Source organism: Balaenoptera physalus (assembly GCF_965194825.1).
Source record: "Balaenoptera physalus genome assembly, chromosome: 3".
NCBI classification, from domain to species: Eukaryota; Metazoa; Chordata; class Mammalia; order Artiodactyla; family Balaenopteridae; genus Balaenoptera; species Balaenoptera physalus.
In genome coordinates, this window is record NC_138890.1 from 150,675,074 (window position 1) to 150,698,197 (window position 23,124).

General features: G+C 46.9%; 2 protein-coding genes across 6 annotated transcripts in view; one reads left to right on the plus strand and one right to left on the minus strand.

The window, feature by feature from the left end:
* Positions 1-23,124, minus strand: part of SUB1 (SUB1 regulator of transcription) — a 354,409-nt gene that overhangs the window by 265,019 nt on the left and 66,266 nt on the right. The gene's annotated exons all lie outside the window — the stretch shown is intronic.
* The window catches only part of MTMR12 (myotubularin related protein 12), a 66,693-nt gene that overhangs the window by 39,013 nt on the left and 4,556 nt on the right, over positions 1-23,124 (plus strand). For 2 of the 5 annotated variants that reach the window (XM_082453732.1, XM_082453733.1), the window contains exons 8-15: positions 4,949-5,024; positions 11,860-11,966; positions 12,633-12,757; positions 14,220-14,298; positions 16,116-16,186; positions 18,418-18,590; positions 20,712-20,879; positions 21,716-21,916. In XM_082453732.1, the coding sequence (XP_082309858.1) occupies positions 4,949-5,024; positions 11,860-11,966; positions 12,633-12,757; positions 14,220-14,298; positions 16,116-16,186; positions 18,418-18,590; positions 20,712-20,879; positions 21,716-21,916 (1,000 nt within the window). The remainder of the gene's footprint in view (positions 1-4,948; positions 5,025-11,859; positions 11,967-12,632; positions 12,758-14,219; positions 14,299-16,115; positions 16,187-18,417; positions 18,591-20,711; positions 20,880-21,715; positions 21,917-23,124) is intronic. The other 3 variants (XM_082453735.1, XM_082453736.1, XM_082453734.1) reach the window with 2 other exon arrangements.

Genomic DNA, 23,124 nt, shown 5'->3' on the forward strand with positions numbered 1-23,124 from the left:
TTCTCCACATCGATACTGTGCTTTTTTAAGAAACCCTTAAAGTATCCCTAAAACATTCAGAAGTGAATTTGTCTTTTTCTTCCCATTATTATATCTGTAATCTAAATGTAAAACTTTCAGAGGCATTTCTGAATTTATATCATGTATTTATTTGCTTTCCTTTTATCAAGCATTTTATTTATTCATTCAATAAACATTTTTTTAATATAAATTTATTTATTTATTTATTTTTGGCCGCATTGGGTCCTCGTTGCTGCGCACGGGCCCCCTCTAGTTGTGGCGAGCGGGAGCCACTCTTCATCACGGTGCACGGGCTTCTCATTGCAGTGGCTTCTCTTGTGGAGCACGGGCTCTAGGCGCCCGGGCTCAGTAGTTGTGGCTCGTGGGCTCCAGAGCACAGGCTCAGCAGTTGTGACGCGCGGCCTTAGTTGCTCCGCGGCAGGTGGGATCTTCCCGGACCAGGGCTCGAATCCGTGTCCCCTGCTTTGGCAGGCAGATTCCTAACCACTGCGCCACCAGGGAAGCCCCTCAATAAACATTTCTGAGGGTCTCCTATGTGCCTGACAGTGTCCTGGCTACTGGAGATAGAGCCTAAAAATCCCTGCCCTCCTGGAGCTTTCGTTCTAGAGGAGGAAAATGATGATAGAATAAGTGAGTAATTATAGTGTATTAAGAGGTAATAAGTGCTACGGAGAAAAATAGATGCGGCCAGGGACTGGGGCGTGCTGGAGAGGTTGGCAGGAGGGTTGGTCAGGCAGCGGGAACAGCAGGGGCAAAGGCCCTGAGGTGGAATCTTGTCTGGCTTGTGTGAGGAACAGCGAGGAGCCCAGGGGTTGGAGAGGCGAGAGCAAGGGGCAGAGCAGTAGGAGGTGTGATCAGGGAGGAGGGGGCCGCTGGGTGCCGATGGGCAGGGAGGGTTTCAGAATTTATAGTGCAGTGCGGAGGAGTTTGAGCAGAGGCGTGATGTGATCTCACCTACATTTTTAAAAGATGACTCTGTGTAATCCTTTTTTTGAAACTTGAATCTTATCGTTTTGGAACATAATCCTCAACACCCTGCTGACAGTTTCAAAATATTCGTGTTTTTCTAGAGCATTTTGTACCCATGGTTCCGAGGGGCCTCTTCAGTAGATCAGTTTTGATTTTGATCAGTCTCAGACACTTATAAGGTTAGCCCTCTTGTTACCGCACAAACTGGGGTGACAGTGGGGAGGGGCCTGCAGGGCAAGTGTCGGATCCCACCCCCCCATGCCCACCCTGCCCCTCCTGCCCTCTTTATAGTCACAAAGCTTGGAAAGGGAAAACAAGCTCTCAGTCAGGAGGAGGTCAGAAAGCCCTGCTCCTAGGAGGTGATATTTTGTAATGCGGTGTTGACACTGATAGAAGGCATGCCCATTCCCAGGATCCTGCCACATACTGATTAAATTCATTGGTATTTGCATAGGTGTCAGCACATCAGAAATATACCAGGTAGAGAAGGTGGGTGGAGTGGGGTGTCAGGGGGTTCTAATTAGTGGTCGGGGGGAGAACGGAGCCTCAGCAAGATCGTGCTGCTCAGAGCACTCGGTGCAAACCCACTCCCCCTGGACTGCCCCCCTGCGCTTCTGCCCCACAGGGATGATACAGGAAAAGCTGTGCTTTGTTTCTTACCTGGCACTGCGGTAGCTGCCTGCATGGTCTCCCCCACCCACTCCCATCGTCCTTCCCCGGCTTCATTGGCTCCTTGCTGTTCATCGTAGAGAGGATAAAACTTCTAACGGGCCCTGCAAGGCCCTTCGTGGTTTGACTCATGCCTAACTCTCCAGCTTTGCGTGTACCCCTCCAGCCACCCTGAGTCCCTCCTGTGGGCCTTGCCTGTGCGGTCTGTCTAGGATGCCCCTCTTGCTTCCAACTGTACTAGTGAGTTACCTCCACTTCATCGGTCAGATCCCTGCCCAGGTGTCTCTTTTAGGGAGTCTTCCCAAGACTAGATGAGGTCTCCCGTGAGAGCTTTCATTGCACTGTGTGCCTCTCTCCTGAGCACCTCCTCCGATCGTGAGTTTCTTCTTATCTGTATCACCATTTGGTTAATGTTTGTTTCGGCAGCCCATCAGTCCTGGGGAATCAAGGACGCTGTTTTGGTTCATCTTTATATCCTCAGTACCAAGTATAGTGCCTGACTTATAAGACCCACTCAATAAATTGGGGACAATGAATAAATTAACGAAAGCCCCAGTGGTAAGAGGAGACCCTGGTCAGTTTGGATAAGAATAAGAAACTGAGTGTCTACTTTGCCTTCACCTGAAAAGCCTTTCTTCATGCCACCTCCCTGTGAAGGTATAAGAAGGTCCTCAACCCTGTAGGGTGTGTGTTAACACAGGGGAACCTAGGAATTGATGCAGCCACACGAAGACATTGCTGCTCTGGTGGTGTCGCTTTGGGGGTTCCCTCACCCTAACTGAGGTGGTTCCTGAGAGGATCATACAACTTTCCTTGAATAAAGTCAGCTTATATTTGGAGAGGCTGTTTACTTTGTGTTCAAAACTCCTCCTAGTGACTAAAATGAGTGCTGTCCCAGGTGGGAGGGTTAGTTGCTTGTAGACATCGGGAGTCTCCCAGCAGAGCCTCTGTAGAACCACCTTGAGTCCACTGGGACAGGAGGGGACCTCACAACCCCCCCACTGGGGCAGAGCTGTCCCTTTCTTTGCAGCCTCCTTTCTTCAGTGACTGCATGGTACGCATGCTAATACCCTGGGTTCTGACATTTTTTTTTCCCCTTTGGTGAAAGACTGTTTATAAGGAACAATTAACTTGTGAAATATTCAACCACACTAGTAGAGGAAGACGTGCAAATTTTTTAAAGCAGTGTGGGCCCATCCCAGCTTTGTCCAGTGAGCCTCTGGGGAAGGAGCTGAGAATCTGGTTTACACAAAGCCCACGGGCGACTCTCCGGTGAGGGTTGGGAAACAGTTGTCTGTCTGTAAGTTGCCATCTAAGGCGCTGCTCCTCACGGTTGACTGTGCGGCCTGGTCCCCTGGGGAGCCTGTGAAAGTGCAGATTCTGATTCTGTAGGTCGGGGCTGCTCTCCTTGTAAGTGTCAGGGTGATGCTGCCGTACACTTTGACTAGCAGGAGCTTCTAGAACAACAGCTGTCATCCTGATGACACACCTGGAGAGCTTTGACACCTCTGATATTTAATAGTTCTGCGGTGGAGCCTGGACACTGGGAATTTTTAAATCTTCTTGTGTGACTTTAACGGGCAGCCTGAGTTTGAGAGCCATTGACCTGTGAACAGGTTTTTGCTTCAGTGACAGCACCTGAGGAAGGGGTAGTAAGCCCACCCGCTCAAGCGGACGTGAAAGAAAATATTCCAAGCACTTCGGAGCCTCTAAAGCCAAATAATTCTTCTACGTTTTAATGATTTGAGGTATCTTAGCCTTGACCAGTTGTTCCCAAACCTGGTTTTACATCACAATATTATGGGAGCTTTGTTCCTTTTAATTACCTTAAGGTTTTTTTTTTAAATGGAAAATTTCAAGCAGTATAAAAGAAAAGAGAATTTGATGAATTCTTTTTACCCGTTACCCAGCTTCAACAGTTATTAACTCATGGCTAGTCTCTGTGCCTCTACCTACTCCAACCCTCCCCCCACCCCGTCCCGCCCAACTATTTTGAAATAAATCCTAGAGCTCATCACATTTCATTCATAAATATTTAAGTTTTACATCTCTAAGAATGAAGGACTCTTTTTTTTTTTTTTTAATTTATTTTTATTTATTTATTTTTGGCTGCACTGGGTCTTCGTTGCTGTGTGCGGGCTTTCTCCAGTTGTGGAGAGCTGGGGTTGCTCAGCAGTTGTGGAGCAGGGGCTTAGCTGCTCCGCAGCATGTGGGATCTTCCCGGGCCAGGGCTCGAACCCGTGTCCCCCGCATTGGCAGGCAGATTCTCAACCACTGCGCCACCAGGGAAGTCCCAGGATTCTTTTTATAAACATAATCATAAAAGCATTATCACACCTTTCACATTTAACATTTGATTCCTTAATATCATTCAGTACCCAGTCAAGTGTTCAGATTTTCTGCATTGTTTTATAAATTTTCAAAACAATTTATTTTTCATCTTTTTATCTGTTTTATCATTAATCAAGATTCAGTGAGGGACTTCCCTGATGGCTCAGTGGTTAAGAATCCACCTGCCAATGCAGGGGACACGAGTTCAATCCCTGGTCTGGAAAGATCCCACATGCTGCGGAGCAACTAAGCCCATGCACCACAGCTACTGAGCCTGTGCTCTAGAGCCCGTGAGCCACAACTACTGAGCCCATGTGCCACAACTACTGAGCCCATGCGCTGTAACTACTGAAGCCCGTGCACTCTAGGGCCCACGTGCCACAACTACTGAAGCCTGCGTGCCTAGAGCCTGTGCTCCACAACAAGAGAAGCCACCACAACAAGAAGCCCGCCCACTGCAACGAAGAGTAGCCCCCGCTTGCCGCAACTAGAGAAAGCCCACGTGCAACAACGAAGACCCAACATAACCAAAAAAAAAGATTCGATGAGATTGATATCTTGAAAATTGATAGGTTTCTTAAACTTCTTAATCTATAGAGTCTCACACTATTAGCTTTTTCTTGCAATTTATTTGAAGAAACCAGGCCACTTGTCTGATAGCTTCCTGCAATCTGGATTTTGATGAGTACATTGCCATGGTGATTTTATTCATGAGGAAACAGACCCAGAGAGGTGGGGTAACTTACCTAGGGTTACACAGAATCAGAGGCAGAGCTAGGATTTGAACTCAGATTCCTGATTGATTTCGACAGAGACGGTTCATCTGCACTGGTTCTTAAGAGGGAAATATGGTCCATGTCATGACACTCTGCTTAACTTCCTGTGTTCGTTGACGTTGAGCTTTCATATTTAATGAATTAGCTCCAGCACTAAAACCGATGACATCTCTTTCTTCTAGGTTGCCAGCATACTTTGTTGTCCCCACCCCTCTTCCTGAGGAGGACGTGCCGCGCTTCCAGGGTCATGGCATACCAGTAAGTGCATCTGGAAACCCTAAATGCGTGGCTTGCTCACTGGCCCATCCTGGCAGATTATCCTCCTTAAAGCCCTTGGCTTTGGTATTAAAGAGTTTGTCCTCAGTCCAAGAGCAATCTAAAAATATCTTAGGGACTTCCTAGAGGATCCTCTTTGACAATGAGGCTCCTGGGGTCAGAGTTCTAAAGTTTTCACAGATGCACTGGAGTTCTTAGCAGAGACTTCTTTAAAGAGCTTTTGGGGGATTACAGGCCAGTCTGGTGTTGAAAGACAGCCTCATTTAACACCTAAATTGTTTTGAGGCTGATCCGACCCCTGTAAGGGTAGCAGAGTTTAAGATTCCTTTTGGCCCACACCATCAATCTTGAACGGGCATGGCCGAGTTTCCTCCCAGAGACAACATGGAGAGCTTACTTAATTTTCACAGAATAGACTGGGATGGGAGCCATATTTAGTGTGTCACTGATCAAAGAAAGCAAGACTCTGGCAGTTATTCCAGTTTCTGATTGGCAGTTGGGGGTTGCCAAACCTGCAGGGAATTGAGTACAGAATGAGAATTACAGACAAATGCTGTGCTATGCACATGGCTGGTTCACCAAAAAGGTCACTTCTGTAATGGGAGGTGAGATGTCTAAGTAGGGGTCACACGCCCAGAAGTGTATGCAGGCCAGGTGGGTAATGAGTGTGGTTCTTGCGATGAACCAGAGACCCTCTGCCTGGATGAAGGGCTGGCTGCTCTTCTCTGCCAGCCCGTTTGTGCCATGTGGGAATACGGGCCCTGATCTTGCCAGATGTCCAGACTTCTCAGGAGAAATCAGAGAGGTGGATTTCTATGTGAGTTTTCCCGATTTCTAAATGTGTGCAGCTGTTCACAACGGATTCAGATGTTTAAAAAACATGTCTTTGGGCCAGAGTTGGTTCACGTCCCACCAGTGTGCCACCTTTGATTTAGAGCAGTGGTTCTCAAACTTTCTGGTGTCAGGACCCTTTACACTCTTAAAAATCATTGAGGGTCTCAAAGGGTTTTTGTTTATGTGGTTGTATCTGTTGATGTTTGCCATATTAGAAATTAAAGCTGAAAAATTGCTTAATGTTTATTTTAGTAAAAAACTCATTACATGTTAACATAAAAATTTCTGTGAAAAATAACTATATTGTCCAAAACAAAAAAATAGAATAGTACTGTTTTACCTTTTTGAAAATAGAAGACAGCTACATTCTCACATCTTCTCACTTCCTTCAGTCTGCTGTGGTATGTTGGGGTGTGGTTGAAGTACATGAAGAAAATCCAGCCTCACACAGATGTGTATCTGGGAAAGGGAGGAGTATTTAATAGCCTTTTCAGAGAATATGAAAATATTGTTCTTTGACGGTATTCCAAAAAAGTGATAAGTGGTGGTTTCGTAAAGATTAATTGCAATAAGGAATCTGAAAACATAGTCAATGAACTTTTCATTCACTGCTAAATTAAAATCCATTGGTCTGTCTTGTACTTTGAATGGATCTTAAAACATGCATGATTTAAAAACATAATACATTGGTCGTTTAGAAAGTATTAGCTCACTAGGTTATACAGGTCATCCAGATATTTTTTTTTTTAATTAATTAATTTATTTATTTTTATTTTTGGCTGCATTGGGTCTTCGTTGCTGCGCGCGGGCTTTCTCTAGTTGCGGCGAGCAGGGGCTACTCTTTGTTGCAGTGTGCAGGCTTCTCATTGTGGTGGCTTCTCTTGTTGTGGAGCACGGGCTCTAGGCACGTGGGCTTCAGTAGCTGTGGCACGTGGGCTCAGTAGTTGTGGCTCGCGGGCTCTAGAGCACAGGCTCAGTAGTTGTGGCACATGGGCTTAGTTGCTCAGCGGCATGTGGGATCTTCCTGGACCAGGGCTCCAACCTGTGTCCCCTGCATTGGCAGGCAGATTCTTAACCACTGCGCCACCAGGGAAGTCCCAGATCATCCAAATATTGACATGCTTTCTTAGATAAAAATCACATTTGTTAATATCATCCCTGTCTCATCAGGAAAGTCTTTAAATATTGGGAATTTGTCCAGCTAAAAAGGCAGAGACTAGTTTTACAAAATTCTAATTTTTGCTTGAAAGTTCAACTTTTATCATTGGCAACAAATTGTCAGTTGTTTTCCTTAAGGGGATAGTCTCACTTCATTCTTGGTTTTTGTTTTTTTTTTCTAAAGAATGAATGTCTGCCAGATACCAAAGTCTGAACACCCGTAGTTTGTCTGTCATTCACTCTTTCAGTTACAAGAATACAGCAGCTAGCTCAGCTCTCGAGTCAGTCTCATAGGTGCTTTTCCCTCAGACAAACACTTCCATGCTTTGTTTCCACTCCATCACACAGAATATAAAAAATATTAGTATTAAATATTAAATGTAATGATCAAGATTAATATAATTCATAATGTTTAGTTCTTCATTATGGACATTCTGAAGTGAAACAGTTATTTTTCTTCAGTTTGTGGCAGTGAAGAATACAGTGGCGACCAGTGCTGTTGGTAGCAATACCTTGGCTGGTACCAAGGCACCAGCAGTTGTAACACTATCAGTGCCAATGTCAACGCAGTGATTAAGCCAAATTATACCTTAGTAATATTCCCAGGCCACCTGTAAGGGAGGGTCTCGGGATCTGTAGACAACATTTTGAGAATGTTTTAGAAGAATAAAAATGAGGGTCTTCATCTGTCAGCCTTTCATAGATGACTCCAGGAGAAAGGGGTATGCTCTGTGGGAAGAAACCAAGATGAATTGTCTGCACACTTGGGAATAGGCTGCTTCTCCCTCCAGCATTATATGAAATTTCACTGCTCTGTTCTAGCCAGGCCTTGGGGCAGAGAAGTAGAAACTGTCCTGAGAAGACCTGTCCTGAGGAGTCAGCAACAGAACTTTGATAGCAACTGTAGGAAGGCATTCTCATTTTATTAGAGCAGCCTTAATTATGTGTCCTGAAAGTCGTGGTGGAGCTTGTGATGCATGGACAGCGGAAAAATATTACACAAAATGGAGTTTACACACTCACTCAGGGAGCACCACTGGAGACAGTGAACATAGTCCCAGTGTGGTACAGCCATCATCGCTAGTCCGAGAACATTTCCGTATCTCTGCTTTTTCACCCTGACTTTTCATCTAGTCTGGTCTTTCCTGCCTCCACTTAACTCCTGTTCGGGGAAGACCTGCATCATTTGTGATTTCAGTCAGACCCTTGCTGCCATTCTAGAGACTGTGGCCTCCTGGACCCTCCGCTGTACTCCAGTCCTGAGTATTTATTTTTTTGCTGCGGGGCTAGTGAACATCGCTATGGATTGTTCAGACCGAACAGCAGAGCGTTTTAATGGGATACGTGAAAACTGTTACCTTGCTTCACTTGGGCCCCTGTTCTGCTCAGCAGCCTGTCAGTGAACTCCTCCTGGTTCCTGTGTCATTCTTCCCTGGGGCCAGGGTAGCCATTTTTTCATTCTGTTTAAGTTGGCGATCCCACCCTTAGCTCTTACTGTCATCGACCACCTTTCCCTTAGTCCCGAGGGGTCTTGGAGAGCGAGCGACAAGACCTCCCTCCTCCTCCTCCTCCTCCTCCTCCTCCTCCTCCTCCTGTGGTCTCTCTGTGCTCCTTCATCACCGACCCAGACCTCTGCCTGGGCTCTTGATCTCCTCTGCCCTGGATTTGTCTTCCGTCGCTCTGGACCTTGCGCGTGTATCTCCAGAGATTCTGCTCTCTTGAAGGCATGCTCAAGTCTCCCTCACCTGAAGAAGCCCTTCCTTAACAGTTGAGCGCGGGCTTGTTCTCCTTGCCTGCACGGCCAAACGTGTTTCAGGGCTGTACTGATTTTCTCTACTTGCCTCTACCCCCTTTCCTCTTGCCGCAGGGCTTCTGCTCCCCCCGCTCTGCTGTTGACCCTCAGAGTCACTGAGCCTGGGTGGCCCCCGTTCTCCACACCGTCAGTCACTGTAGTTCTGGGTGCACACCCCCCCCCCTTTTTTGCCTTTTAAATTCCTGTTTTGGCTTTGGAAACACGACGCTGTCTTGGTCCTCTTACCTCCTTAGTGGTTCCTTTCCTTCTTTCTTACGCTGCTTTGTAGCCTCCAATGGTAGAGGCTCCCCTAAAGCTCTTTGGCTCTATTAAGAGAGACACCTTAAGATGTACCAAATAATGTACAAGCTATTAGGTATAAAATAAGCTACAAGGATATATTGAACACCATGGGGAATATAGCCAACATTTTATAGTAACTATAGATGGAGTATAAGCTTTAAAAATTGTGACTCACTATATCGTACACCTGTAACTTATATAATATGTTACATCAGCTAAACTTCAATTTTAAAAAGACCAAAAAAAAAAAGATCTACCAAATAATGAATAATCTCCCCCTTCCCTTTTTCTTTTTTTTTAAAAAATAAACAGGATTATCACCCTGATTCTTGTCTGCTGTCAAGTCATTCTTACTAAGAACCCTGTGGCTCTTTCCCAGACAGAAATTGTACAAATTACAATAGGAGAAGACATATGTCTTTTGCTAAATTCCTGTGAGAAGTCTCTCTCTGACCAGGAATTTTGCTTGTTTTCTATTTACTGTTTCAAACAGAGAATGTAAGGGAATTGTCCCTTTGTGCGTCAGCTGGGAGGTGACAGTTTTAGTTGAGCCCCAAATAGAAAATGAGCTGTGGTTGAATGTCACCAAGAGCAGATTCTTTCTGCCCCAGGAGAGGAGATAAAAAGGATTAAGAACACTTAACTTCCTAGAACCTGTCAGGAGTCATGGCTAAGAGTGTCCCTCCCCACCCCCCAGTGAGCTGCACCCACCAGGGGGCAGGAGTGCCTGGGCATGATGTTGGAAAAAGGAGTAAGAGGGCAGCAAGGGGCCCGTTGACTTGTCTCACTGTTCCAACACTTCCGTCTCATTAGGAGCTTACAGAGTCGGTACTCTTTTGGGCAGTTCCTGAAGCAGTTCTGCATCCCTCTGGCCTCGCTCCGGGGTGGGCTCACGTCTCTTCCACTGAAGCTGGCAGGCAGCTCCTGTGTCCAGAGCTGCAGTCCTGCCTTCCTCTCCTAAGTCATAATCCTCATCTTGGGTGTCTCCTCAGTATCTTCACACAGATGTCCTGTGGGCACTAGACACCCAGCATACCCAGTACTGATTCATCATCTTCCCCTGAAACCCCAAACCGGTTCCTCTTTCTGACTTTCTAAGCGTAGTGCAGAATATCGCCTGGGTTTGCTGATCTCTGATCTCCAGCCCAGGCTGCTGCTGGCACACCAGTGTGTGGTCTGTATGGTGCAGACGACTGGCAAGAGGGGGCCTCTCTGGGCAGCTGAAATCCTCCTGGTCTGCCTTTGAGCCAGGGCCCGAAGGCTTGGTCAGCAGAGCAGTGCTGGGCTTTAGCCACTGTTGAACCCTTAACCAGACCTTTATATGGGGCACAAAATCCACAGCCGTACTCTCCGGCCCCAACCAGTCTTCGCCTCTTCTCCATTCCAGGCTCTCCTGGCAGATTTCTTTGCCCCCAAATCAGTTCTAATCTCCTTGTGTTCCTATACAGCAGAGCAAACAAATGAAACTCCCACTGTATCCAGAAAAATGCCTAAACACTTGGATCTGTCACTTACGGGCATTCATGTGATTTCTTTCTCTGTTGCCCTCCCTTTGTTGTTCATTGAAATTCCCTTCTCCTGTGGTTTACCACATTCTACTTCCTATTATATTTGCAAATTTATTTCCCCTTTTAGGATATAAGCACCTTGAAGGTAGACGAAGTATCTTAGCCCTCTTTCCATCCTCTCACAACCTAATTCAGTGCCTTGCATGTACAAGTCTCTTAGCAATGTATGTTGAATAACCAACTTTCCATGCTTTCTAGTGTGGACTTTCTCTAATGATGGGAGCTGCCCCCTTTTGGCCATCCAAGTGAAGCACGGCCTTGAGAAGTCACTGCTGCACTGTCTGTGCAACTTGGGGAAGTTATTCGGTCTCTCCAAGCCTCAGTTTCTTGTCGTTAATGGAGATAATACTTATACCTGTCTCAGAGTGTGATTGTGAGAATTAAATGACTTAATTCATGTAAAATCCTGAGATAATGAGCTGCACTCCAGTGATAGCCTCTATCCTAATAATCGTAATAATAATAATAATGATGATGATGTTGTTTTTATCATCATCATCCAGGTTCCCAGCACTAAAGCCAAGTCAAAAGGTGTATGTTAGGGGCTTCCCTGGTGGCGCAGTGGTTGAGAATCCGCCTGCCAATGCAGGGGACACGGGTTCAAGCCCTGGCCTGGGAAGATCCCACATGCCACAGAGCAGCTAAGCCCGTGCGCCACAACTACTGAGCCTGCGCTCTAGAGCCCGTGAGCCACAACTACTGAGCCCATGTGCCGCAACTACGGAAGCCCACACACCTACAGCCCGTGCTCCACAACGAGAGAAGCCACTGCAATGAGAAGCCCACGCACTGCAACGAAGAGTAGCCCCCGCTCTCCGCAACTAGAGAAAGCCCGCACGCAGCAACGAACACCCAACACAGCCAAAAATAAATAAATAAAACAAATAAATTTATTTTTAAAAAAAAGGTGTATGTTAGACTATAAGAGAGTCTGAGTGTGACCACCTAGACCTGAGTTTCTGTTGTTGTTGTCTTTAAGACTAAATCAGCCTTTTTCATTATGAGTATGACACATTTATTCCTTGGCATAACAAAGTTGAATATATTCAGCCATTTCATATTGAAGGTGTACATTTCCCTGTATGAATTCAAATGCTAAGCTTACCTGTCCTCTGTTAGGTGGTTTACGTTACATCTGGAAAACCTTTATTTCCCTTTGCAGATATGGTGTTGGTCCTGCCACAGCGGATGTGCCCTTTTGAAAATGTCAGCACTGCCCAAAGAACAGGATGATGGCATTTTACAAATCCAAAAGAACTTCTTGGATGGGTCAGTACCGTTGTATATTTTGTTATCATTTAGTTAGCTCAGTTTTTGTTTTCCAAGAAGCAGGGAACAGTTCTTGGTAGTTGGTCCATTTCAGTTTACCTGCTGATAAAGCACTTAGTGCTGGAGATACAGTTTAGAGTGGTCGTCTTTAATTTGAAAGGAGTCAGTATAACATAATCATGAAGCGCCTCAGCTGCATTGTTTTTAGAGATGCACGCTGAAGCATTTAGCGGGAAGTGGCATGATTTCTGTAATGTTGACAGTTGTCAAATCTAGGTCAAGGTATATGTCACTGTGTTATTCTTTTCTGCTTTTCTGCATGTTTGAAAATTTTCAAAATAAAAAGTTTAAAAAAAAAAACAAACCCTAAACTGGATGAATTAAAAAACAGAAAAGGAGTAGACTTTGGAGTTAAATTGCTTTGGATCAAATCCTGGCTCTTTCAGGTGATACACTTCGTAATCTTGGGCCGGGTAGCCCTGCCCCTTGTTCCTGCATCCCCACCTCTGCTGACTGGGGGCCGCAGCCCGGCGGTAGTTGCCTCGTTGGGGAGGATTCAGTGGGAGCTCTTCACACAGATCCGGGCGCCTAGGAAGTGCTCAGGAAAAATGAACTATTTCTAACTCATGCCTGCTCTTCTAATCTCTTGTTATTTTTGTTACCTAGAATTTATAAGACCATCCACAGGCCACCTTATGAAATTGTTAAAACTGAAGACCTGTCAAGCAACTTCCTATCCCTGCAGGAAATCCAGACGGCCTACTCTAAATTTAAACAGCTGTTCCTGATAGGTGAGAAGAATGCCAAGCAAAAACTTTCTGTCAAATGGGGAAAGACATGCCGCGTGGATCAGGTGAAAGTCGGTGCCATTTCCCTGGGTTCCTCATGGCTGTACACAGAGGTTCCCGGCCGTGAGGGCTGGTGTCGCGGAGTGGAGGGGCCGGTCACCACGGGGCCAGCTGCCCTCGATACACTTGCTGCCGCCATTTTGCTCCAGGCTCTTGCCCCGCTGCCCCTTCTCAGGGCAGTGAACACAGAGCCACCCTCCTCCTCTCTTCTTTCCCCAGTGGTGAGCGTTGAGCTTCTCCCTTAAAAGTTGTAGAACTGTGCAATACCTGTATTCACCGGCTATTTTGTAAAGTGAATCATCTGTTTGTTTTCCTTAGTGGCTTATTCAATGGACTCCTCCCCCACCAAGTGGAAATATTGTATTTTATTTTTTTCTGATTGAGCATATATATATATTTTTACAGTGTAAAAAAATTCAGTTAATCTGAAATGTGCAAAGTAGAAAATGAAATATGCCCATCCTAGCTACCGCCACTTCCCTGCCCAGGCTGCCCAGTGTGAACAATTCAGAACTTGAATCAGATTTCATCAGAGTCAGTCACCTGTTGATTCTCTTCACTCTTGAATGAGTATTTACCCTCTGAGATTTGTCACACTTATAGGTAGCTTTTCCTAACTTTGACTTTTTAGCCTAGTGGTCTGATTTAGGATTTATTCATTCATTCAGTCAACATTTGTTGAATTTCCATTATACACACTAACTATGCTAGGCATTGGAGATAAAGATGAATATGACACCAAGGGAAACAAGTGTGTACCTCTAATTAGAGCACACTGTGCTATGTGTGATAAAATAGGTTTATAGAAAGCAGGCACCTGGCGGAGAAGTAAGGAATTGCACTAGTTGATCCAGGACTGTGATTCCCCACTTCTGTTTTCACCATCTAGTACTTGCAGGGCTATCTGCCTTCTCATTGATTTGAGTTTGCAACTCTGACATGCAGTAGACTTCTGTAAAATGCAGGGCTTCTGTATCAAGGTGGGTTGGGGGGATTGTGTCTGGCGTGCAAGGTAAACGTGTGTGTTTAGGATTCCAGCAGAAGCTAGCTCTTCCCTCAGGCCTCCTTGGCATTAGGACGTGGCCTGTTGCATCTTCCTCTTCTAAGAGCAGCAGGCTGGATGTCGACTCTGTCTGCCTAAAGCATGTTACTCTCCTTGTTGAGTTACAGGGTGGACGGCGGCTTAGTATACAGATTGTAGGGCACTTTTTACTTGAGCAATGAAAGTCTGTTTTTGACTACCACACCCTTCCAGGGGTTTACAATTCAAAAACAATTTCAGCTGAAGGTTTGAAATGCTGGATTCGCAGCCTAGTCTGGGGCAGCGCCTCTGAACAGCACAGATTTTACAGCAGGCGCGTCAGCAAACAATACCTGACTTCTTTACTCTTTTTCCTTTTTTCAGATAATAGTACCGAATTTTGGGATACAGATATAAAATGGTTTTCCCTGCTGGAAAGTAGCAGCTGGCTTGACATAATCAGGTATTTCAAGGCGTTGTTTTGCTCATGAATTACACAGTTCTCTAAGCCAAAGTAGTAAAGCAGGACTTCCCTGGTGGCGCAGTGGTTAAGAATCCATCCACCTGCCAATGCAGGGGACACGGGTTCGAGAAGATCCCACATGCCGCGGAGCAACTAAGCCCGTGTGCCACAACTACTGAGCCTGCACTCTAGAGCCCACGAGCCACAACTACTGAAGCCCGCGCACCTAGAGCCCGTGCTCTGCAACAAGAGAAGCCACTGCAATGAGAAGCCCGCGCACCACAACAAAGAGCAGCCCCCGCTCGCCGCAATTGGAGAAAGCCCACGTGCAGCAACGAAGACCCAACGCAGCCAAAAATTAAAAAAAGTAGTAAAGCAGCCTGACAAATAATTTAGCTGTTTTCTATTTCACGGTTAAATATTCTTAGATCACATATTCTGTTCAGGGCTCAGCTGGATTTTACATTCATTATTTATTATTTCTGTGCACATCTGATAAGAATTTACAGACATGCTACCTGCCCACACAGAGATCTGCTCCCTAGACTATAGACTAGGGATGGGAAGGCTACAAAAAAGGGGGCGTGGCGACCCAGCATTCTAATTGAGCAGCAGTGCTCACCCCCAGGGAGGAATCTGGGGCTTGAGAAGGGGAGGGGTGCTGAGTTTTCTGGGTTTGTCTTTGTTTTTGTTTTTGGCCGTGACCAGGGATGGAACCCGCACCCTCGCAGTGAAAGTGCGGAGTCCTAACCACTAGGCCTCCAGGGAATTCCCGGATGCTAAGTTTTTACTGATACCTTTTTAGAAGAATTCTGTATCTTATATGTCTCTTACCTATTAAAATTTTTTTTTTAACTATCATTAATGCCAATTAGTTATTTTTCATTTTGGAGTCAAGTAGAGATTCCTAGAGAGCAGAATTTTATTCCCTTTCCTACTTCATATTTTGAATAGCTTCTGTCTGTTGCCCTTAAGTAGAGGAGAGGGCAAAGGGAGGCGCAAAACAGAAATGATGATGGAGTGAGAGCAGGGGAGAAAACAGCTCCGACCCCAGGACACATCTGAGGAAAGAGAAGACTCCTCCCTGCCACCTCGCTCGGCATTCTCTCTCACATCTGCCTGGGAGTTTGTGCAAAGGAGCCTCAGGCCTCCAAAAACTTTTTAACAAATAGGTTTTGAGGAGCCTACTGCATGTCCCTTAATTTGAATATATAATTGCAAGCATTGTGATGAATGTTATAAAATGAAAGGACCTTCCCTTCCATGGGGTGGGTGGAGAAGGTGAGTGTCCCTAACCGGGTGAGGAGCCCAGGGAGGCGACACTGCTGCAGGGTTATCCGTGCAGAAGGCAGAGCTGCCCACAGCGGCAACAGTGCGTCGAGGGAGACAAAGGGGTTTCAGGGCACACTGGGCCTTTCCAGCCGCACCAACACATTTAGCCCATGACCTTGAGTTAACAAAATGGGCCTGCAGCACCGCCTCCAGATGTGGGCGTTTCTGGGTCTTACTGGGACTCACCAACACACTCAGATACGAATTTGCAGTAAGTATTTCTAGTTCAGGAATCACGTAGCAACATTTTTACATCAATTTTGGAAATCCCTTCTGAAAATTTTAAGTTTCTAATAAGCAGATGAGTGTCTTGCAGTATCTGAATAGCATGAACGGTAATTTCTTTCTTTTTGGAGATCTTTAGCATGAAACAGTAAATGAGATAGAAAACTGAAGATCAAGTCAGACTGCCTCTAAATTTCTTATTGTTCATGATACCAAGCTCAAGAACTAATATCTGTTTTTCTTGCCTCTCTCCTATGTAGACGCTGCCTGAAAAAAGCAATAGAGATTATAGAATGTCTAGAAGCCCAAAACATGAACGTTCTTCTTTTAGGTAATATATTTAAAGCACAAAGGGTGGTTTCCTTTTTCCTTTACTTGGGATTCTGTTTCTGTATATAGAGATTTATGTAAGTGGAATTGTCTTGTAGAAGGAGCGAGCTAATGTAGAAATCCTTCCCATTCTTTTTACCCTGACCTTGGAATGCTCTGCTTTGGATTTCATTGTTATAGTTTAAAAATAAATTCTTTCACTTGGAACTCGGCAGACCTATTCGCAGCCCAAGAAGGAATTGTTTGGTATCTTTACCAAAGCTCACATTTCCTCATATTTTGAGGTTTTGTTTTATATTAACTCAGTTAAAGTTAAAATCTTTGGATGATCTTTTTTGTATGAAGAGACCCATGGATGGTTTAATTGTTATTTTTACATCTTTGTGTCTGACAATTTCGTGCAGTTGCCACAGAAACTTTGTGGACCATGATTCCCTTTTCTTCCGTGGACTTAACTTCCTGTGCATGTGGACAGGATGTACACACCCAGAATGTGTAAAAGAAGTGTAAACCTCATACAACAAAGATTGTTGGTGGAATTGGTTAGATCTGAGCTAAAATATTATCTGCTGTTTTGAATATTTAAAGTTTCTTATAGCCCCACGCTTTACATTAAGTAGACTGTCTCATGTTTTCATACCCTCAGGCTTTTATCATTTTTCTGACACTTTCCATGACTGCTAGAATTTAGCTTCTGTGAGCAGACTGGAAATGTGTCCACCTGTGACTTCTGTACCCTCTGACTTAAATTTTAATACATGCGCTGAGCACCTCCCATGTACAGAGCTCTATGCCTCTGCCTTCTAGAAGCTTACAACTTACTGAGTTTGAGAGAGCAGGCCTAAGGGTGTTATTGAAAAAGATCTAATTAACAATGGCAGAACAGAGTACTGAGTAACTGGTGAAAAGGAGGGATAAAGATTTGGGGGCTGAGAGGTGCAAGTACCCAGGGCCAGACTGCACCAATCCCAGAGTTGCGTAAAATGAAATGGGAATCTTTAGCGGGTGAGGCTGAACCCTCCCTCACTCCCCAAAGGACTGCTGAGTTGTACCTCCTCTGAAATCTCATTCTCTAGCTGCTCTTCCTAGGACTCGCATGTGTACTGTTAACACCCTTCATACGCAAGAAGGAAGATGCTCTTAAAAAATGAAACTTGTTTTGAAAGGTGGTAGCACAAGAAAGACAAATACAAAAATCTGTTTCTTCTGAACCCATGTGTTCCCATAGTTCAGGCTTGTTTCCTGCAGGAGAAATAGGAGCACAGTGTAAGTGTGGCTCTGTAGTGCTTCATGACCCTGGGGTCAGGAGGAGAGTTTAACAGTGCAAACACCTCCCTACTTAGAATTCGTTCTGAAGTTTCTCTAAACCCACTACTACCAGCACCATTGTCCTCGTGGACATTTTAAAATAGCACCTTGAGTTGCACTTCTTTGTGTAAAGTAGAAACCACAGGGATGTAGACCTTGACTTTTAGGACCTTAAAACTCTAAGACAAATGCACGGATGTAGATGTATGTTTTTATTTGCTATGAGTCATTTATGGTGAACGAGGATGTGAGCAGAATTTTCATCGTGTGGGTTTTGTACCATGCACTCCAGGGTTGGGCACATGGCTTATACTTACCGTGGAGAGTTTTTCCTCTAGGCTAGGCAGAAAGAAGCAGGCCCCTCTGTGCTCCCAGACAGAAATGGAAAGAGCTGTAGAGCTGAGAATCAGAGCATTTTGGTGCAATCCAGGAACGCTACCCTTTCTCCAAAGCAGAGGTAGTGGAGGAAAGGCGGCTGAGAAGCAGTTTTGCCTTGGAACAATGAGTTCAGTGATGGAGACCCTGACACACCAGCTGGAAGGGTTTTGAACTTGGTCTATGGAGCCCAGCAAGTGCCATGATGTATATGATTGTGCCCTCATCGTGTAGCACATTTGGACCCCGCATTCTGACAGTGGGTTTGCCATGCTGCATTTATTCATCAGTAACACATCCATCTTTAGTGCCAGTGTGTGCTGGAACCGGTGCCAGCCAGGCTAGAAGCTATTTGTCTCTCAGTCTGAGAACATTACCTTTTTCCCCCCACTGGCCCTGGCCTTTCGAGAATTAGAGCTTGACTGTGGGTGGCAGGCGCTGGTGTTGAGGCCCCTGTGTTACCTGTGCCTGTGCGAGCCCTCTGCGGCTCTTTAACACTTGGTACCCTCCTTCCTCTCCGCGCTGCTGCTGGGCATCCCCCCACCCCAGAGGAGAACGCCTCCGACCTCTGCTGCCTCGTTTCCTCTCTGGTGCAAGTGATGATGGACCCCCACTGTCGAACCAGGTACGGCTTCCAGAGCCTTGTCCAGAAGGAGTGGATCGTGGGCGGGCACTGCTTCCTGGACCGCTGCAACCATCTACGTCAGAGTGACAAGGAGGAGGTGAGTGTCCCCATCACAGACCCGGCAGCCATGGGGAAGCGGAGCCCCGTCTCTTCATTAATCTGTCTTCCGACTGACCGAGGGCTCCTGCCTGCAAAGGGCACGCCTTTTAGGGGCTTGTCGAGAAGGCTGAGGTCAGTGCACTGCTGGATGCTTTTCAATGCTTGAAACACTATTGAAACTCTTCCCAGGGGAAAGGGGTGTTTATTAACAAGTGTGTTCAGAGTCTTCTCTTCTAAATTGTTTACCCCAGGGGGCTATTATATTTCATGGTGGAAGTAATATTGATTTGTAAAAAATAAAAATGAACTCAGTGAGAGAGACTCCCACAGTTTCTGATAATTTTAGTCTTTGCCAAAAAAATGAACATTTAGGGTACAAGTTTCCTACAGAAAATACATAATAACACAAAGTAAATTTTCCTTGCAATAAACCCTTTCAAAATAAAGCACAGGGTTATGTGAATGCTATCCAGTACCAGGGCCTTCGCCATGGTAGCTGCAGGTCTGGGCCTCCGAATTCAAGCACTGGAGAGTTAGCGTTACAGTTCAGTTAGTGAAAATGAGCCCCCCAGATTGGGGTGTACTTGTCTAGGTTACAGCGGTGCAAAGTCCTTTGGCTGCATTATTAACGACTGTGGAAGGAAAAATGAAAACAGGTGAACTTTAATTAGATCACCTGCAGAGCTAACGTATGCTAGCAGGGCGACTGGTGGTTTTTCTTACCCCAGATAATAAGCACGTCTGTCTGCGGTGCTGGACAGCTTGACACGGCGGCCGTGGAAACAGAGACGTGGCTCTTGCCCATAAGGGCTTGGTATGTCCTGGGAGACCCAGCCCGCTCTCAGTAGGCCTGCAGTTTCTTTCAGGCCTGTTCTGTACTCATCCGTGTCCCGTTGGGCTGAATGGACATCACCATCTTTCAGTCTTAAAAGGGACCCTGCGTTTCTGAGATACTAATTTGAAAGGTTAATGGGACTCAACTAACATGACGGGCAGAAATAGCTGATACTGTGTGGGGAAGGGTGTGTTTTTGTATAGCTCATATAGTTTGTGTATCTTGAGAAAAGGGGGACTGACAGGCACCGTGTCTAGTGGGGCAAGAGCCCGAGAGCAGATCAGGTCTGTTTACCCAGTGCGGGGAGGAGTCACCCGTACTTTGTGAGCCCATTTCCCTGACTGTACAATGAGGTCCAAACATTTTACGCTCTATTTAAATATGCTCTTGAACATAAAGTGAGGTGTGAAATAAAGTTGCCCATGTAGACCTTTCTTTTCATCTCAACACTGACATACTGGAGTTTTGATAGAAAACTGGGTGGTCTACTTTGTGATGTAATTGACGCAGCACTGGACTTTGATTCAAGAGCTGGCTTCCCACCTCCCACCTCTCAGAAGCTGTGTGTGAGACCTTGGCCAAGCTCGGGAAGGGAGAGACTGTGACGTGGCCTGTCTTGGCCACCTGACAGGGTCACTGGTGACTGGAGGAGGAGCACTTGGGGATGACAAGGCACCCTCGAAAACTCTCATCTCTACTATTAAAGGGCTTGCCTCTGAAGCTAATAAAAGAGGCCATCGGTTAAAAAAAGGGCATTTGTGAAAAATGTTAGGAACTCATTTTTGCTGCTTCTGCCTTCTCTCCCACCTCTTTCTCTTCTGGGCCCTCATTGTCAGGGGGGTGGAGAAGGGAGTATCCACAAAATTTGAAGTAATTGAGTAGTAATTCTTTGTAATATTGTGCTACTAATGAGAAGAGTGGAATTCTTTTGTGGGGAACAGCATTTCATTTGTTGAGGTTCAGAGCTAGTGTTCCCTGTTACCAGGATCAGTTGCAAGTGCTCATCTGTCAGTGCTGATTGACAAGGAGATTTTTACATCATCTCAGGAATGTCTTTCACGCAGAGAGGTCCTGCCAAGTCCTGATGTTAATCCACGGGTGTGTGGTTTCAGTTGACCATATTTATCGCTGGGAATGGGATGGAGTTGAGAATGTGAATCGCCTGGAATGTGTTTCCCAGAGAATATAGTGCCCGGAAGAGGTTATTCCCCAGCTGTCGAGGTGGCTGCTCCGGACCCAGGACCGCTGGTGCCCCTCAGTCACGTGTATCTCGTTTTCACGTAGGTCCCCGTGTTCCTGCTCTTCTTAGACTGTGTCTGGCAGCTGGTGCACCAGCATCCCCCAGCGTTTGAGTTCACGGAGACGTACCTGACCGTTTTGTCAGATAGCCTGTACATACCTATCTTTAGCACCTTCTTCTTCAATTCGCCTCATCAAAAAGATACAAACATGGTAAGCGTCCCTCTTAGGACCCTGTGTATTGAAGAAGCCGTGTCTCACAAGTAGGATGCAAGAAGATTGATGATAAAAATGGTGATTTTGTAACACTGATTACATGCTGGGCCCTGTTCTGAGTGCTTTCCGGGTATTGCTATTTAGTCCTCAAGCCCCCTCTGGGTCTGAATTATTATTATCCCTGAGGAGCTGAGACACTGAGTAACTCGCCCCGGGTCACACGGTAAGTATTGGAGCCGGGAGCAAGTGTCAGAGCCAGGAACGAAGCAGATTAAAAGTTGTCTTCGTGAACAGGTCAGACACCTTCTCTTCCACCTGCCCGCTGCCTGGAGTGACTCTGAAGAGAGCGGTGGCGGAGCCGGGAAGCTAGGCTTTCACTTTCCGTCTTAAACGTCTTTAGTCTCCCTTGAGGCCGCGCTCCCAGGGCCTTAAGTCTGCGCCATCGGTGCTCTGACCAGCCCTCTGGGGGCCTCGGGGTTTGCTGGAGCTGGCCCTCCAGTGGGATTTTACCATATCCCACAGGGAGTGGGAAACAGAACCCCGGGCTCCCCTCACACAGCCTCGCTGCTCACCAGCTTCGTGACCTCAGGCGGTCACTTCCATTTTCTGAGCTTCAGTTTCCCCAAAGGTGAATTGGAAAAATAGGAGTGACCTTACAGGGGTGTTGTCCTGGGAGACCGCGGCTGGCATGCGGCCGCTGGAAGCAGCACGTCCTGCCCCTCCCCACGCAAAGCCGTTAGTGCAGTGAGCAACCACTGGAAGGCTGGGTCTCAGGGCAGGCGGGGCGCGCCTTCCTGGGGCCCATCTCCCAGCACTGTGTTTGCTTTCCTCAGCCCCGCTGGAAGCGCTGTGACCTGTGCTTGTTTTGGCAGGGCAGGGAAAGCCAGGGTGCACAAAGCAAGCCTTTGAATCTGCTCACCGTGTGGGATTGGTCTGTGCAGTTTGAACCCAAAGCCCAGATGTTGCTCAAAAACCCTCTTTACGTGGAAAAGCCAAAACTGGACAAAGGCCAGCGGAAAGGAACGCATTTCAAAGTAAGATGTGCACATGTCTAACCCCCTTCGTCTGCCAGAGATCCCCATGTCTGTAAGGATGAGAGTTACACGGACACAGTCTGCAGAGTCGAGATCGTGACGGGCAGATTGTCAGGGCCCCTGAGAATCCTTTGCCTTCAGCAGGCCAGCGTCTGTCCTAATGAGACGTGGCCATTGGCTGAGTGTCGCTGGGGCTGTGCGTGGAATCGAGCGTCTCGTCCCTGCCCGCGTGCGGTTGGGGACGCCCATCACGGTGTGGGCTCTACGCCGTCTGTACCGGTTCACATCTTCAATAGCCAGGCCTCTCTTCACGCTAACAATGGTGTTTGCGACTAACGTGTTCTGTCAGGGGCCACAAAGTCTCTGGCACAACTCCCCGCATGCTGCTGGAGCTCAAAAACAGCCACAGACGCCCTGTAAGCAGACAGGCCTGGCTGTGTTCCAGTATTTACAAAAGCAGGCACCAGGCCAGCGTGGGCCCGCGGGCTGTTGTTTGCAGACCTGGGCTGAAAACGGCAGGCATCAAATTATTTGGGCCTCCCTTCAGATATTTGTTCCTGACCTCACTAGTTATTAACCCCGACGTTCCCCGGGTGATGCGTGATTTACATGGCATTTCCCGTTCAGTCTCCTGACCTGGAGCCCCTGCCAGCCCTCGACCCCATGAAAGGGAGAGCGGGGTGGTCAGTGGTGGTCAGGCACAAGTCGGTGCGCGTCACTGCCTTCTCCGCCGCCATCCTTCTGATCCCGCCATCCCACGGGGCTCCTGGGCGCCCCGCCCGTCCTGCTGTGGGAGGCGGCTCCATTCTAAAGGGGCTTGGGGGCCCAGGTGAGCCGAAGCCAGCACTCGCGGAAGGCGCGGCTGCTGGGTAACTTAGAGCTGATGCTTCGCCCTTCAAGCGTTCTCAGGCCCAGGCTGGGCGTTTGCCCTCCTGGCTCAACCTCTTTCCTGTCTGTTGGGCCAGAGCTGCCCTGCGCTCCAGAACAGTTTGGCCGGAGGTCAGCTTTTGTCAGCGTGCTGCGCCCCCTGGTGGCTGCACGCACACTTCCCGCCCGGTCAGAATTGCAGAGCTGCCCAAGGCCGGAGGGGCAGGGGCCCTCAGAGGCGGAAGGGAGGAAATAAAAGCTGCACCCGGTAAGACTAGAGTCCATTTCTCTGCCCAGGCCCCGTTGTGCTAAGTGTCCCTTCTCCTTGTAGATGGGAGCAG